Source organism: Nuphar pumila, chromosome 2, assembly GCF_984573655.1.
Source record: "Nuphar pumila chromosome 2, dmNupPumi1.hap1.1, whole genome shotgun sequence".
Classification (NCBI taxonomy): Eukaryota; Viridiplantae; Streptophyta; class Magnoliopsida; order Nymphaeales; family Nymphaeaceae; genus Nuphar; species Nuphar pumila.
The window spans coordinates 118,106,838-118,123,892 of record NC_143250.1 but is presented as its reverse complement, the minus strand read 5'-3'; the positions used below and the strand labels follow the sequence as shown (position 1 = coordinate 118,123,892).

The window sequence follows — 17,055 nt, the reverse complement described above, 5'->3', positions numbered from 1 at the left end:
CTGACTAATTGGATTCAGAATGTGGTTAGATATCGGTATACCCGATCCATTGACATCCCAAACCAAGTTCCAGCAGCTCGACCAGGCAAACAGGAAATCTATGCCCTGCGGGAAAAGTGCCTCTTCGATTTTTTTTAAACCATAACGTAAAGCAGAAAGATATAAAACACAGTGTCTCAAATAGCTAGAAGCTGAAAAAGGAGCTCTGCAATGCACACTACAAAGGGCACAGAAACTTTTAATCAAGAACCTCCGAATAATACACACTTAAATATTGTTGCAGAATACAGGATCAGCTTCAGCTTCAAAAAATAATAAATAAATATAGGCAAATTCAATGAGCGATGGTGTGACTTGAGTCCTCAGGCACTATTGGGAGAACCAAGCTCTAGATGCCGCAAACCAATATCCAATAACAATGATAAACATGTCCAACATATCACCAAATCGCTCATAGAGTGCAGAGAAGTAAATATCGCCCGAGCCTTACAACCAGCTGCTCAATGCCTTGATGGCTCAATCTGATCACCAATCATCTGTAAAATTGATTAGCAATTCCAAGTTCAGCAAATACCATCACTGGGAACCAGATGATGAAGATGAACAGGGGGGGTGGGGTGTGTGGCATTCTCAAAAATTTATAGTGACATTATGATATATAGTAGTTCATGTTTCTTTTTCCAGGCTAAGCTCTTGAAGTCTAACAGGATTTCATTTTCCATTTTCCTTCCAAATGTCAATTTGGTCTAGATCAGTCTTCCTCAAACATGGTTATGTAAACAGATAAAGGAAAACCCTGATTTTCAAGACAATCTTGAACATGAGTTACAGAAGTTTTCGAATCTTGATCTTGAATCCATGGCCAGTACTAAGAGATTTTAAATTGATGATTTAGTTTAAACATTCTAGGTAAAAACTATTTCAAATCCTGGTCTCTAGGCAGTATAGAGCATCTGAATTCCCTTTCAAATGTAGCTTGACTTTGGATCAGTAGTCATCACCCCGGACGCTTTTATTCCCAACATCATATTCATGGTACTGAATTAATGTATCCTTCGAAATAAAAGTACGATTAGCTGCTAAAAGGAGCACATTGTGACAAGTTCAAAAGGTTACCTGAATTACAGTTTCAACTTGATATTTTCAGACCATCTAAAGATATCGGAATACACTTGGTCGCCACCCAGCTCTTCTCCTGTAGCTCCTGCTGCCACTCTGATAATATCTTCAATTAATTGAAAGTTTCCCATAATATCTACATGAGCACCACTCTGAGTGCCGCGGCCCTCCAAAAGGTTTGCAGGAGGAGCATGATCATATTCCCTCACATAGGTCTTGATTCCTGAAGGATTAAATCTTGTTTTTCCACGCCAAGCTCTTGCACACATAAAGCCTGAACTCAAGACTGGTACAGTTTCATCCCCATCAACTGAAAAAACACCACCTTTCAAACAACTCCCTGGTTCTCTGCCATCAGCTGAAGTATCAATCTGGAAAGGGATGAAGCAGGTCTCCGATGAGCGGGACAGTTTGTAAACATATGATCTTTCAGTAGGTACACCAACTCCATACATAGAATAGATCTCCATATCAGGAGCATCTGGTAACCTACATTTAGACAACAAAGGCATAACTTAGATTCACAGAAACCCTCAATGAAGGAACATCACAGGCTGTTTTAGGATCATTCCAAAAAGGAGAATAATTTGCAAAACAGCCAATTGAATTATTTAAAAAGAAAACTTCTATTAATTTGTTTTTCTCTTCTACTATCATTATTTAAGTGGTATCAACGCAAAGCACAATAATGGGAACTACTGAATCATAACTGGTCTTAATGTAATCAGCTATTAAACAAGGGAAAATGGTCATGCTAAGATAATCAATTTCTGTTCAGTTTTCCTGGTAAAACAAATTTCTTGGAAGAAATAACAGTTCCCTTCTTTTAAAGCGTGTGCACATTCCATTGAAACAATTGTATGTCTCTCTCTAGAATTTAAGTTGTTTGAGTTTTCAACAGACTGAAATTCAACAAGGAAACTTGGAAACTCAACACGCTGAAAACATCATATCAAGAGTTTTCACTGCCAAATATTAGAATTTTTATCAATAGTTATTCCCCGGCATGGCTATAAAAAAAATTCAGGAGTCTGAAAACTTGTCTAGTTTCTTGTAGAAAAAGCTATTAGGAACCATTTATAAATCATTATTTATACTAGCTATAAGTTATGATTGTCAAAAAAAGAAAAAAGGGTCTCACTTTGTTTCCAAAGGGTTTGACCAATATTTGTAGTGGTTATACTTTGGGTCATCCAAATTGTCAGCAATCCCATATGAAAAATGAGCTCCCCCACGCTGCATCATTTTTGGAGCAACAAAGTGAAGTAGCTCTAAGAGAGATCCAGCAGTGTAAACCTTGTAGTCAGAAACTGACTTGATGCCACCCCAACTCATTTCATGATATTCTGTCCAGACATCTCCAGAGCAGGATGCATTTGAATTTACTGGCTTGTTCTTGTCAGCAGCATCCTGCACATTACAATTAGAAACAAATCAAGGATGAAAAGAAATGAAGATCTTTAATTAGAAGCAGTTGCACAAATGGAGCTGTGTATGTGTATGTGTATGTGTGTGTGTGTGCATGCACGCATATTTATGGGTGGGTAGGTGCCTAGCTGGGCATATCATACTGCAATTTTTGAAAGATAACCAACGACAGGTGCATCTTTTGCCACCTGTCCATGATCATTGCATTGGCTCAAAGAAAACAATAAGATAAAAGGACAAAAGAAAATCCAGTAAACATAATTTGTCTTGCAGGACAACTTTTTCAGCACTATTGTATGATTAATATCTTGAGAAGGTCATTATATCTTTTTAAAATGGTTTGGCATCCCTTGACAAGTGATATGAGCATACTGGCCAATCAATAAGGCCCAAAGTGCTTATGATTCTGAAGAGTACAGTTTAAAGGTGTCGTGTGGCAAACCAAGTTGGGTTAGTGAGCATAAATATATGATGTATAGACTTTGTGCATAAAGTGATTGCCACTTCCTATTAGCATTATAACAAATTCAAGTAGGAATGGTTCCAGAATTAAATCAATCATATTGATGTCTTTGCACCACTATGATACTGTCGAGGCTGAGCTGACCACTCCAATCATGACAACAAGCTGATCCTATCACTACATAAAACAATTTAACACTAATTATTGCAATATGTGAGCTACTAGTAGTTTGAAGAAATGATGCAAAGGTAAATAAAGAATATCATTATGACCTATACCCACATCGCTGGTGAAGGAACCCAAAAGATCACCTTCAAACTTATCTCCAGGCTACATTTAGATGGCAATATAGTGAAGAGGAAAAATCCATTCACATGCTGGATTCTTACAAAATGTGAGAAAAAGTTATGTAAGACTAAGATTAAAAAATCCCTCATAATTTGAGACTTGAAGGAGATAAAAGTAATAACCAAGAACGCTCAATTGGCAATCACAAGTTCTCAAATTTGCAATAACATACCCTATTCTACCTCTTTCATTATAGCAATCTAACCCCTTATATAAGAAAATTTGTCAGTCATGGCTATGCATGTTCAATATAAACATTCACCAGAGGGAAAGAAAGAAATCTATCTTCTCTAATTTAAACCTTCTATTGGTAAGTTCAAAAGAAAAACAATTATTGCTGTAAGCAATAAGGCACTACTGAAACACCATGCTGTCTAAGAATTTTATTGGATTCAAGTATGAGGTTCCAATTATCACTTGCTAGATCCACACACACCAGGCCATCTGGCATGGAGATGAAAGTTTGACATCTATGCTACATCAACTTCATTGGACACAACCAGTGTTATTAAAAACGTGTCTCAAGGCGCAAAAAGTGTGCCTCACCTCAAGGCGAGGGCCTTTGTGCCTTGAGGTGCAACAAAAAAGCTCAAATGCCCTGAGGCGTACGCCTCATATGCTTTGAGGCGTGTGCCTTAGGGCGAGGCACATCTCAGGTTTTTGGTCAAATGGGGGTCAAAGCCCCCATTTGACCAAAAATTAGGGGAAAATTAGAGGGGCCCCGACCCTAATTAGGATCGGGGGCTCTCTTTCTCACTCGCTCTCTCCCACCTCTCTGGTCTCTCTCGTCTCTCCCACCTCGCTCGTCTTTCTCGTCTGTCTCACCCAGGGTTACCGGAAGCGCCTAGCTAAAAGGGGAAGCACGCTTCCCCGAAGCGCGCTTCGGAAGCGTGAAACGTCGCACTTCCGAAGCTTGGGGGGAAGCGTCCCCCTTTTTTGGGAAGCGCGCTTCCCTTTAATGGGGGACGTGCTTCCCTTTAATGGGAAGCACGCTTCCCATCACGCTTCCCCCTCGCTTCCCCCACGCTTCCTCGCTTCCCCCTTGCTTCCCCTGTTTTTTCAATTTTTTTGTATTTTTTATTTTTTATTTTTTATTTTTTCGCTTCCCCCTCGCTTCCGAGACGCTTCCTGGGTCGCTTCCGAGACGCTTCCTAGGTCGCTTCCGAGACACTTCCCGAATCGGTCCTAAGTGGTCCCACGCTTCCCCGCTTCCTAAAATTTTGAAAGTGCATCGCTTCCCGCTCCCGCTCCCGCTTCCTCAACTGGCAACCATGGTCTCACCTCTCTCGTCTCTCCCGCCTCTCTCGTCGGCCTCACCTCTCTCGTCTCTCTAGTCTCTCCCACCTCTCTCGTCTGTCTCAGTCTCTCCCACCAATCTCGTTTGTCCGCCTAACCCCAGCTTGCCTTTCGAAATAACAAGAAGAAGAAGGTATGATTTTTTTTATTATTAAAGTATGAATTCAAATAGATTTTAATATGTTTTTTTCTTTACTGACCAGTTCTAGTTGGTCCCTGAGTGTTGTTCACATGACAGTGCAATGAGCCAGTGAGCTATTCTCATTTATGTCATGCAGATACTTCGCGTAGCATGTTTCTTCGGTTTTCATACAACACGACACTGACAGGGACACAAGGCACCAAGTGTGCTATGAGTCTTCATGGACATATGTATTTGGATGTTCAACTTGAATAATTATTTAATGCTTGTTAATCATAATGGCGTTAGAATTCTTGTCCATGAACTTGCACCTCTAAGATGACTTCATGCTTTATTGCTTTATATTGCAAGGAGTTATTAGCATTCACTGTTATACATGGAAATCTAAAATTTTCACCACGAATTTATACCATTCATATGCCCTAACAAGATTTTAAATTTTGACATTGTGATTTGATGCATTAATCGTCACCAATCGCAGGAATTTTTAGTAATTCTATAAAGAAAACACATTAAGAAATATTCTATCAGTGATACATTTGTTAACTGTTCTTAAAATGCACAATGTCTTTTAATATGTTTTCTTTATGAAATTACTCAATGCTCGTGCGGCCATGCTTATGATGCCAAATTTGAATTTATGAGTTTAAATTTGTGGCGAAAATTGTTAACATTCATGTATGTCTGTGGAAGTTGTGAGCTCACTATATTGAATTTTGAATGCCACATGTATATATTCTGTATATTCTGCACAAAACACCACACAAGCATGTCCCTTTTCCTAGTTTCACAAATTCCCTGTGTTCTATCCAGCATGTCTATGTTATCTTCATGTTTGTAAGAATCTCATAGCCAACATGACCTATTCACTCTTAAATATTATTATGATAAATTATTTTAAAATAAGTGTTTAGTTATTATTTATCATGGATAGTGGAGCTCTAATGGTGCATTTGTTTGGTTTACAATAAGGTGTATTCATAGTATACAATTGAACAACTATGGGCACAAATCTATGAGCAATTTGTGGCCGAACTGAGCATGAATAATTGGTGTTCAACTCTTGTTAATTCATGTATAAGTTCATCTAGATGGCTTATATAGAATTTATGTAGCCCTTGTATAAAAAATTATGTATGCTCAATTTTTTTCACAGCTATATAATTTGTTCCAAGTTATATATGTTGATTCTTATTGAATATGAACATGAATTCATTGGACTATATAAAACATTGTGTGAAACATCACTTAGCTGGCACAAAATATGGTGCAAGTTTGTGTGAAGCAATTCCACATGATGTGAAAAGGTTTTTCCAGAATCATCTAAGAGATCAAAAGCAAAAGAAACAAGAGGAGAAAAAAAACAAGCTTGAAATTGAGAGTGTTTATTTTGGATCATCAACAAGCGATAATGTTAACAAAGAAGCTAGTGGATCGTGTAATGTTGCAAAAACAAGCACAAGTGATCTCATGGACCTCTTTATAAATAAAGAAGTACGACAAACAACAATAAACACTGCTTTCAAAAGGGACGAGAGAAAAAGTATATGTAGTGTCATTAGTAGATTTTTTATTTCAATGCCCTATCATTTAATCTTTGCAGCAATCTATCTTTTGGTTTATTGGTAGAAGTTATTGCAAATTATGGGTGAGGGTTCAAACCGCCTTCTTACCACGAGATCAAAACGTGAATTTTGAAGGATGAGATAGATTGTACTCATGAAATTTTAATAGATTTCAAAAATGAATGGCCAAAAGTTTGTTGCAACATTATGTCAGATGGTTACATAGATGAAAAAGGAAGAAACTTAATTAATTTTCTTGTGAACAGCTCATTTGAGACAATATTTTTGAAGTCTGCGACATGAAAAAAACTGTTACAAATTTGTGTAAGTTGTTTGAAGTTCTTAAAAAAGTTGGTGAAAGGAATGTGGTGCAATTCATTACAGATAATGCACCAAATTATGTGGCAACTAAGAATATGTTAACAACAGAAAAAATATATTTTTGGACACCATGTGCGGCGCACTATTTGGATATGATGTTATAAGATATTGAAAATATATCAATTTTTAAAGATACAGCGGAAAAGGGAAAAAAAATTACAAGATATATCTATAGTCAGTGTGAGTATTAAATTTGATGAGAAAGTTCACAAAGAAAAAAAAAACTTCTACGTCCAGTCGTCACTTGTTTTGTCATAATATCTCATGCTTCATAGTATTGGATGTCACAAGAAAGAGTTGAAGTCGATGTTCTTATATTCAAATTTTAGATCATCTAATTACTATAAGAAATCTTATGCTAAGAACATTTATTATATTGTTCTTAATGATCATAAGTTTTGGGTTGTTATATCATATGCAACTAAAGCTACACTGCCTCTCGTTAAAGTATTGCGATTAGTGGATGCAGATGAGTCTGCTATGAGATTTTTGTACGAGGCAATGGATAGAGAAAATGAGAAAATTGCTTCAAACCTTGACAATGTTGAAAAAAAATATAAACATATTTGAGACATCATTGATAGACGATGAGACTTACAACTTTATAAGTCTTTGCATGCAGCTGCCTATTATTTAAATCTTTATTTCATTATGCTGACAACTTCAACCTAGATGAAGAAGTTATGAGTGACTTTTATGATTGTATTGAAAATTTGGTTTCTGATGCAAATGTTCGGTTGAAAATTACAACACACATCGATGCATTTAAAAAGGCAAAGGGGTTTTTTGGTAGAGAGGCAACCGTTACAACAAGAAAATTCAAAAGTCCTGGTAAGTTTGCAATTATGTTGTTATTTGTTAATATTTTGTTTATGTTTTATTATTTTTTATTAATTGTGACATTTTAAATATTTTTAGCATTTTTTATTGTTTTATTTAAATGCAGCTGATTGGTGAAGTTCATTTGGGCACAAAAATCCTAAATTGATAAATTTTGCAATTCAAATTCTAAGTTTGACGTGTGGTGCATCAGGATGTGAGAGGAATTGGAGTACTTTCTTATTGGTTTGTGACTTTGTATTTTATTTTTGAAATATATTTGCATAAGTTTAATTATTTTATAATTAATTATCAATGATTTAGAATTATAGGTGCATACAAAACGGAATAATAGACTTGAATAAGAGAAGATGAATGCATTGGTTTTTGTAATGTACAATATGAAATTAAGAAAGAAAAATATGAGGAGGAGGGCTACCAAAGACCCTATATGTCTAGATCATATAGACTCAGACGATGAGTGGATTGTGGAGAAGGAAGATTTGGTGTTGCCTAGTGATCCCAATTGGTTGGAGGATTCATGTTTGGATGTGAACTTCGACATAAATGCCATTGAGCATGTGCCTATTGAAAAAGTCACTTCACCTCATTATTCACCAAGTGGTTCTAGGCAAGACAGGTCTTCAAGAGATCTAGGTAAAGCTATATTTCTTTTACCTTTCTATGAATAGAAATGTATTTTTTTGATTAGATAAATTAAGTATTTAATACATGATTTTTTATTAAAGTAAAAAGAAAAGCAAAATAAGTGATCGAGAATGCGGAGGAAGAAAGTACTGATGATGAAAAGTCAGAGAATGAGGATGAAGAAGAACCTATTTATATGGATTCATCAGATGATGACATTGAAGACTTAGATATTGATGATGACGAGACACAAGAAGAGCTTAAAACCTAATTCATATCATAGAGATATGGGCATTTATATGTTTTTTGGGTCTTTCATTTGCACTTGTGAATGCTAATAGTCTCATTTTGAAGAGTTTTGGACAAATATATTAACATTTTGTTGTTAATGCTAACATGCATTTTTAATTATGACATAATGTTGTTAATGCTAATATGTATTTGGTTGTTAATGTTAATTTTTTATTTAATGAATGCTCATATTTTATTTCTTAGATACTTACGTAGATCAAGTTGTATTAATGTTACTTTACACGTTAATCTCATATTTTTTCAGTATTTATTTAAGATTTTTTATTTATTGTTAGTTGTTGCTTCATCAATAAAGCATTTTTTTTTATTTATAATTTTAGATATTTTTTAAAGTTTTCAAAAAAAAATTTGAGGCTTACGCTTTATGCCTCGCCTTAGATTTTGGTGGGGTGCCTCGCTACGCCTCAACGCTTTTCACAACATTGGACACAACCAAATGTTATTTTATGTCTCAAGGCTCAAGAGAAGTGACTATGCTTTTAAACATTTATACATTGTCGTCAATTTGGATACTCCATGTCCAACACTAATCCTATTAAGAAATTTTAGTCACCACACTGATTTAACAGATTTTGTAGCAATGAGCAGCTCCTTGATTTTCCTTCTTGCTGTGATCATTAATGGTCATTACATGTCACAACCCACTCTAACCTGCCATAAATGCAGCAAAAAGTATTAAAAGTTGTGTTTGGCCATGCAAAAAGTAACCTGCCATAAATGCAGTAAGGGTGTACTTATCATCACAGACAAATGTGGTGGTATATTTTTGCAAAAGCTATCACCATGAAGGCTCCATCGACCAGTGCCTACAGATTCTTGGGTGTATAAATTCTGATTAGGCATGGGTGATGCCTCACAGAACCCTTCATATTGTCATTCTATGGATGTTGAGTTTTCAATATGAGGAGATTCAAATTCTCTCAATGATCAATGGATCAACACTTATGCTTTGGAAAAATTAGTGATCTTTTTGGTTTCAGAACACAGTACTGTATCAGGAAAGCAAGTCCAGACTGAATGGCAAGAAGACGGTGGCATAGAAAATTGTGAAGAAAACAGTTCCAGTTATAAGGACATATGTGTAAACACAAGCATCCATGCAGAGAGAACCTGTGCCAAACATTTGGAGTTTGGAAATTTACCTTAAAATCCTTCCTCTCAATCTGGGAAGAAGGTGCCTCAGCCACATCTTTTCCAAAAGAAACAACCCTTCCATAGTGCACCTTGGTTTTGGCTTCCAGGCTGTGTGCATAATTCGCTGTATCACTATTTTTCATTTTTCTTTGGTTGCAATCATAGCCATCTTCAGGCGACCAGTCCAGGTCACCCCAAATGGTGTCTCCACCTTTTGGTATCATTGACATGGTTGAGTCCCATGTACGAGACATCTTCATCACATGATGTAAGGTTTGAAAACCAAACAACTCAGAGTCTAGCACACCAGGTGCAATTGCCCTGCATAAATTAAAACTGTTTGAATCATATTGAATCTATAACAAGTTAACAGATGCCCAGCAAAGGAGAAGTTAAGATGTGAACTGAAATAATAAACTACAAAAATTTTCAGGTTCATTGGTATGTTGCTTGCTTTTTTTCAATATTCGTATCCATAAGGACATTTATTGTAATATTATGTTAATTGTATGAATGATGTGCCATTTAGTCCTCCTCAGCAGATACAGAGGAACCATGTAATCTCTAGAAACACTTCCCCTCAGAACTCTTAAGAACAGCTGACCTTCATATTAAGAGATTCTTCTATGGAGCAAGCATATATCTCCTTACTACCCAAGAAAGACATTAGTTGTCCCACAAGGGTGAAAAGTGTAATTGCATCCCAGAAATCATCTCATATAAAAGAAAATTTGGCAACACAGACATTATAAATCACCAAAGCATAATGTAACACTAAGATCCACAACTATCACGATATATGCGTTTGTCAGTAAACAAAGCAACTGTATATAAACCAGCATAAAAAACAGCACTGTTTTGCTATATATGCAAAGGATCAAGTTACACAAGCTTCTGCATTAGAAATATAGTATTATACCTTTAATAATGACTTATTAAAGTAACAAAAAGCCAAATGAACAAGAGAAAAAAAAAATTGTATACAAAATATGACATGGCCGATAGTTTCAGCAGAAAGGGTTAGAAAATCAGTAAATCATGTTAAAATAGCATATATATCTATATATATAGATCTATATATATCTAAGTCTGTAATTTATTTTGATAATTAGGGGCATTTTTGTCTTTTTCTCCTTGTAATAGGCACTGTTCATTAGGAAGAATGTTTTAACATTTCTTATTTTTTTATCTTTTTCTGTTTTTCTTTATTGGAGCATAGGCTCTATGGTCATTTGACCATTGAGTCATTGGGGGGGGCTCTGCAACGGTCATAAATATGACCGTTGGGAGCTCCCAACGACTATTGGGAGTTTCTCAATAGTCAATCCATGTATTATAAATAGGGGCTTTCGCACCCTTTCATTTTATTGCTTTTTGCTAAAGCATATATCAATAAAAAGATATTTTTTATTCTTGGTGTGGCCTTTGTTGGCTTTTGTATTGTCCCATAGTGGACTTATGTGTGCACTTTGTATTTATGATCTTGTAAGCCCTTAGAGACTCTTGTTTTGTATTTTCACATACTTCATTACATGGTGTCAGAGCAAAAGGACCTTAAAGCAAGTTATTCATAGTGCTCAAGGGACCGTGTGCTCCTAAAAGCTTGTGGTGATCGTGCATTTTTCATCCTTTTCTTTATCTATCTATTCTTCTCTCTCTTTTCTCATCTTCATTATAGAGAAAGATGTCAAGATCGACATCTCCTTCAAGCTAAGTGGCTCCAACTATATGATGTGGTTGTCATGGAAAATAACCTTAAGGAAAAAAAAAACTTTGGGGTTATGTGATGGAGACGGTTTCCGAACCTCAATTAAAGCTTACCAAACTTGAAGGAGGTTTAGAAAAAGCTCTTGAAGAAAATGACCGTGTCAAAGCTATTCTTCATCAAAACCTATGTCACACGGACTCTGCTAGGGGGTCGACGCACCCCCGTCGACATGCCCCGACACGAGTGCGGCTTCGAACACGGGGCGGACATGGTCAACCAAGTGTCGGACTCGGTCAACGCACCGGAGCCGAGTCCGTCCACATTTTGGACTCGGCCAACTTTGACTGAGTCTATTTTTATCCATTTTTTAAGGCAAAAAACTAAAAAAAATCGATTTATATATATATATATATAGCCGAATCTTATTATTGTTATATATATATAGCTATGTCACATGGGTGCGGGTGCGACACGGGTGCGGCGCGATTTTAAAATTTTTGAACACGGGGACTCAGCTATATATATATATATATATATATATATATATATATATATATATATATTTAAAAAAAAAGTGCAAAGACACAGCACAATCACAGTCTGTGACTGTGCACAGCACAGTCCACTGTGCACCGCCCCCCTCCCCCCAAGATTTTTTTTTTAAAATTCTGTAGCCCAGAAAATTTAAAAAAAAAATCCAAAAAATAGACCAAAATGACCCTGGGTGCGTTGACCGCACCCAAGGTCGGGTTGACCGAGTCCGAACCGCACCCGTGTCGGTGCGTGTCGACGCGGGTGCGTCGACCTTGGAGCCGAGTCCGTGTGACATAGATATATAGTTGTGTCCCCTAATGGGCACAACTTTGACCGAGTCTTATTATTGTTTTATATATATATATATATAGCCGAGTTTCCGTGTCCAAATTTTTTTAAATTGCTTCGCACCCGTGTCCGCACCTATGTGACATAGATCAAAACAAAGTAGAAGATTTGTAGAATAACCATGCAAAAATTCTTACATGGTTTATGAATAATGTTAACAACTTGACATTAAAATATGTGCTAACATTGCAAAATTTCGCAAAGTTACTGAGGTTTGGTTCTTTATGAAGGGTATGTATACCCAAAAAGATCCAGCAAGACAATACTTCTTGTAAGAAAAAATTAAAACTACCAAGCAAGGGGACATGAGCTTACTTGTCATATGCGCTAGGCGAAGCCTAGGTGGTGAGCCCCTAAAATGGCCTGGCGAGGCTTAGGCGCAGCCTAGGCGGTACCCCAAATAAATAAAAAATAAAAATAACATAACAAGAAACCTGTATAACACATAAAATCAATCAACAATAAGCAATATACAAATAATATGCCGTTGAACACTGTAAAGAAACTATATTACATAAACTTAACAATTAAGAATAAATTAACAATTGAATAAACAAATGTGAATGAACAATACACAAAAAATAAAATCGTGTATAAAAAAAGTAACAACAATAGACATAATACAAGCAATAGACAAATAATGTCTTATTCTTCTTCTTCTCAACAATAGACATAATACAAGCAATAGACAAATAATGTCTTATTTTTCTTCTTCTTCTTCTCAACAATAGACATAATACAAGCAATAGACAAATAACATGTATTCTCCTTATTCTTCTTCTTCTCTTCCTCGAAGAAGAAAACAAATGATATGTCTTCAAAAAAAAATCTTCCAAAAAAAAAACTTAAGCTCATAAAAAAACCTAGGTGGTAATATGAGACCCCACCACCCAAACCTGGTCGCCCACGCAGTGGGGTTGTGCTTAGGTCGCCTAGGCGTCACCTTTAACAACTAAGGACATAAGTGTCCGAGAGAGACTTTTTTAGTGCCTTATCCCTTCTATGTGATGAGTTGGCACTTTTGGAGCCTAAATGGGTTGCCATCGAAGATATAGAACTTAGGCATCAACAAATAAAAAGAGAACATTTTTTTCAATTCTTGTATGGTCTTTGCCCCAAATTTGAACAAGTTAGATCTTATATTCTACATAGATTTATTCTACTTCCTCTAGAAGATGCGGTTGTCGAAATATGCCAAGAAAAAACCTATCTTTCAACATGCTTCGACCACCGTGCACATGAGTGTTGTATTAAGGATTGTCAGATATATTAAGAACACCATAACTAAAGGGCTCTTCTTATCCTCATCTTCATCTTTAGATTTACTTGATTTTGTGTATTTTTAAGAGATTCGTTGATTGCTTGGAGATACAAGAAGTAGTAGAAGGTCTCATTATCATCTATTGAAGTTGAGTATAGGTCTATGACAACGAAAACTATGGAGCTTGTATGGTTAAGAAACTTTTTCAGAGATATGGGGGTTGTCATCTCAAAACCTTCGAAGATATGTTGCGATAAAAAAATGCAATTTACATTGTTAGCAACCACACCTTCCATGAGCGCACCAAACACATTGAGATGGACTGTCATTATGTCTATAATGAATTCTTGAGAAAAACTATTGAGTTGTCATATGTCACATCAAAATTTCAGCTTACAGACTTCTTCATAAAAGCTCTTGTTGCTCCTCGTTTTTTGTTTCTTCTCAATAAACTTTTGGTGTTTACACCATAAGTTTGACGAGGTTGTTAAAATAGCATATATATCTATATAAATCTATATATATCTAAGTCTGTAATTTATTTTGATATTTAGGGCATTTTGGTCTTTTTTCCCTTGTAATAGGCATTTTTATTAGGAACAATTTTTTTAACATTTCTTATTTTTTATCTTTTTCGATCATTCTTTATTGGAACATGGGATCTATGGTCATTTGTGTTAAGATAAATGTATCCTTGATATGTATATGTATATGTATATATATGTATATGTATATGTATGTGTATATGTAATGTGTATACATATATGTATGTGTACATGTGTGTGTGTATATACATATATATATATATATATATATATATATTTATTTATTTATCTTAATCAACCTAGGTTGACTAAGCCATTGGTCAACCTAGTTTGACTGTGTTCTAGCCGTTGGACTAGCTCCAATGGCTAGAAGACATTCCTTCCCTTTTAACTCCTCTCTTCTCTCCTTTTTTTGGCCTATATATATGGGTGGGTATGTGACTTTGAAAGTGAGAGAGTGATGGGTAGTTTTCTAGGTTTTGAGTGTTGTAGTGAGGCTCTTTTGTAATTTTTTATTTTTTGTATTATTTGAATTTCATACTTAATGAAATTGTTTATTTTTAAGTCTGGTGTCCTATGGGTATTTTCATTGTGAATGTGCGTTTAACTACATTGCATTCTTGGCAAATGAGACGCATTACAGAGTGCATTGGGATTCGTATCATTTTGTGACATGGTATCAGAGTGAGGCATCGAGGTTTTGAGAAAGATTTGTATTAATGGATGGTATTGATTTAGCAATTTTGTATTCTAGTATGTATCTTTGGCTTTTCTATTTTCATATGTATGGTAAGTGTTTGTAAAATGGTTATAATAAAATTAAATGTTTTTGAAATATGTGATGTGTAGTGAAAATTTATGTTTTGCAAAATACGTGGTTTCTTAAAATCCTGTGTTTCATGTTTTTGCAAAATACTAAATTTCATGTTTGAATGTCTCTTAACGTATGTGTGGACTATCTTTTGGATTTTTTTTTATAATGTGATCAAGCATAAAGTTTAAAAGATGTATTGTGTGATTCTTTTTTTAATATAGACGTGTTTTCTATGTTCTCATAAGGTCTTTCTATTATCATGTGAATATGTTATTTCATGTATGTTTGAGTAGTATTGTTCTATTAAGTAAGACTATTTTTAAATGACTTGTGTTGGATTAAGGCATCTTTAGGTATATACCTCAAATAGTCGTTATTAAATAAGCATAAGCATGACTTGTTATCATATACTTAAATCATTTTTTTTGCTTACCTTAGTGGTTTCTTTCTTGTGTATTGATATCTTATATCATGCATCTTGGAGATTGTATATTCATTGCATTATGAGAAAAATCTTTTGTTTAATGCGATCATATGTGGGTTCATAGTTATGTATGTTATTAAAATCTCTATGGCTCTTTGAGAACATTTTATCAATAACGTTAACATCTTTATGTTTATGCATAGCTCTTAGTTGGCTCTTTGTATCGTGCCCACTAGTGGTTTTGTATTTGTGTGATTGTGCACTTAGCTCTTTTGGACTCTCTATATGTTGCCTTCAATTGCCTCATAATATATTTAGATCCTATGTCACATGGGTTAGGGTGTGGGTGTGGGTGTGGGTGCGGGGGTGCGACACTTTCAAAAAACCTGGGTGCGGGGGTGTGGCAAAAATATAAAAAACTATATATATATATATATATATATATATATATAGTCCAAAAGTTGGACATAAATGACCTTGGGTGCATTGACTGCACCCAGGATCAGGTTGACTGCATCGGGTGCAGGTGCGGGTGCGGCACCTAGTTGGAGAATCCCTGTGACATATAGGGCAAAAAAAAAATCTTGGCAATTTTTTTTTTAAGTCCGAAAATTGGACCAAAATGACCCTGGGTCTGTTGACCGCACCCGCGTCGCGTCGATGCGGCACCCTGCTAGCCGAATCTCTGTGACATAGTTTAGATCTAAAGATTATATGTTATTTTTGTCTATTTAGTGAGATTTATTGGATATGTTGTATGAGATGTGCCTTAGTGCACTTGTGTATTGAGTAATGGACTTATGATCTTTTGAAAGATTCTCAAGCATCGTAATTTGCATGCTTATTTACTTACTCAAATTTGTAAAAATCGTCATAAGACATCCTATGTTGCATTGCATGTGATTGCATCGATTGACATATTGATTGTGCAACTAATTGCACTAATTCTTATGATAAGGTTTTCATCTAACTTTATTGTATTCGATTTGAAATTTGTTTTTTTAAATCGGTTATTTGATATGAACTCACCTATTTAGAAATTGATTTCTGTAAGTATTTATTGTCTTCTTATGGCATTGATTTTGTCCATCACAAAATTTTATATATGATGCATCATCTCTCTTGGCTTTGTTGTTGGGTCAGAGTTAGCCGTTGAGGTGAGTTATGTGTTCACATCGTGTCATCCTATCAATCTAGATTTTTGTCTTGAGTCTGATTAATGGTTGATTGGCCTCTGAACTCATTATTGTTGGTATTCTGAGTTAGCCGTTGAGGTGAGTTATGTGTGCACCTCAAATCATCTAATCAATCTACAATTATCAAAGTTTATGAGTGTAGTGTTAACACTAGTCTTGGATCGGATTGATAGTTGATTGGCCTCTAGATCCATATATGTTTTTGTTGATTCAGAGATGTTTTTTGGAGTGAGTTGTGTGCACCTCATTTTATACTCTTGTTCTAGTAGCTGATAGACTCATGTTGAGTGTCATTATATATAGACAAAAGATGGTTATTCACACTTTTGTGTGTTAGCCCATAAGTGGCATTGTGATTATACTCTTGTTCTAGTAGTTGATACACTCATGTTGAGTGTCATTATATGTAGATAAGAGATGTTTATTCACACTTTTGTGTGTTTTTTTAGCCCATAAGTGGCATTGATATTATGCGCTTGTTTCTAGTCGCTAATACACTTATTTTTGAGGATTGAAGGTCTAGTGAGGTGATTGTTTGTTGCGAAATTCATTCATTATGATATATGAGAT

General features: G+C 35.4%; 1 protein-coding gene across 1 annotated transcript in view; it reads right to left on the bottom strand.

Moving 5' to 3' along the window:
* Positions 1-216: 216 nt before the first annotated feature.
* Positions 217-17,055, bottom strand: part of LOC149846895 (phospholipid:diacylglycerol acyltransferase 1-like) — a 33,747-nt gene continuing 16,908 nt past the window's right edge. The window contains exons 4-7 of the mRNA XM_089996649.1: positions 9,664-9,976; positions 2,261-2,529; positions 1,117-1,608; positions 217-536 (exon numbers count right to left, since the gene is read on the bottom strand). Coding sequence (XP_089852775.1) covers positions 1,122-1,608; positions 2,261-2,529; positions 9,664-9,976 — 1,069 coding nt within the window. The 3' untranslated portion in view covers positions 217-536; positions 1,117-1,121. The remainder of the gene's footprint in view (positions 537-1,116; positions 1,609-2,260; positions 2,530-9,663; positions 9,977-17,055) is intronic.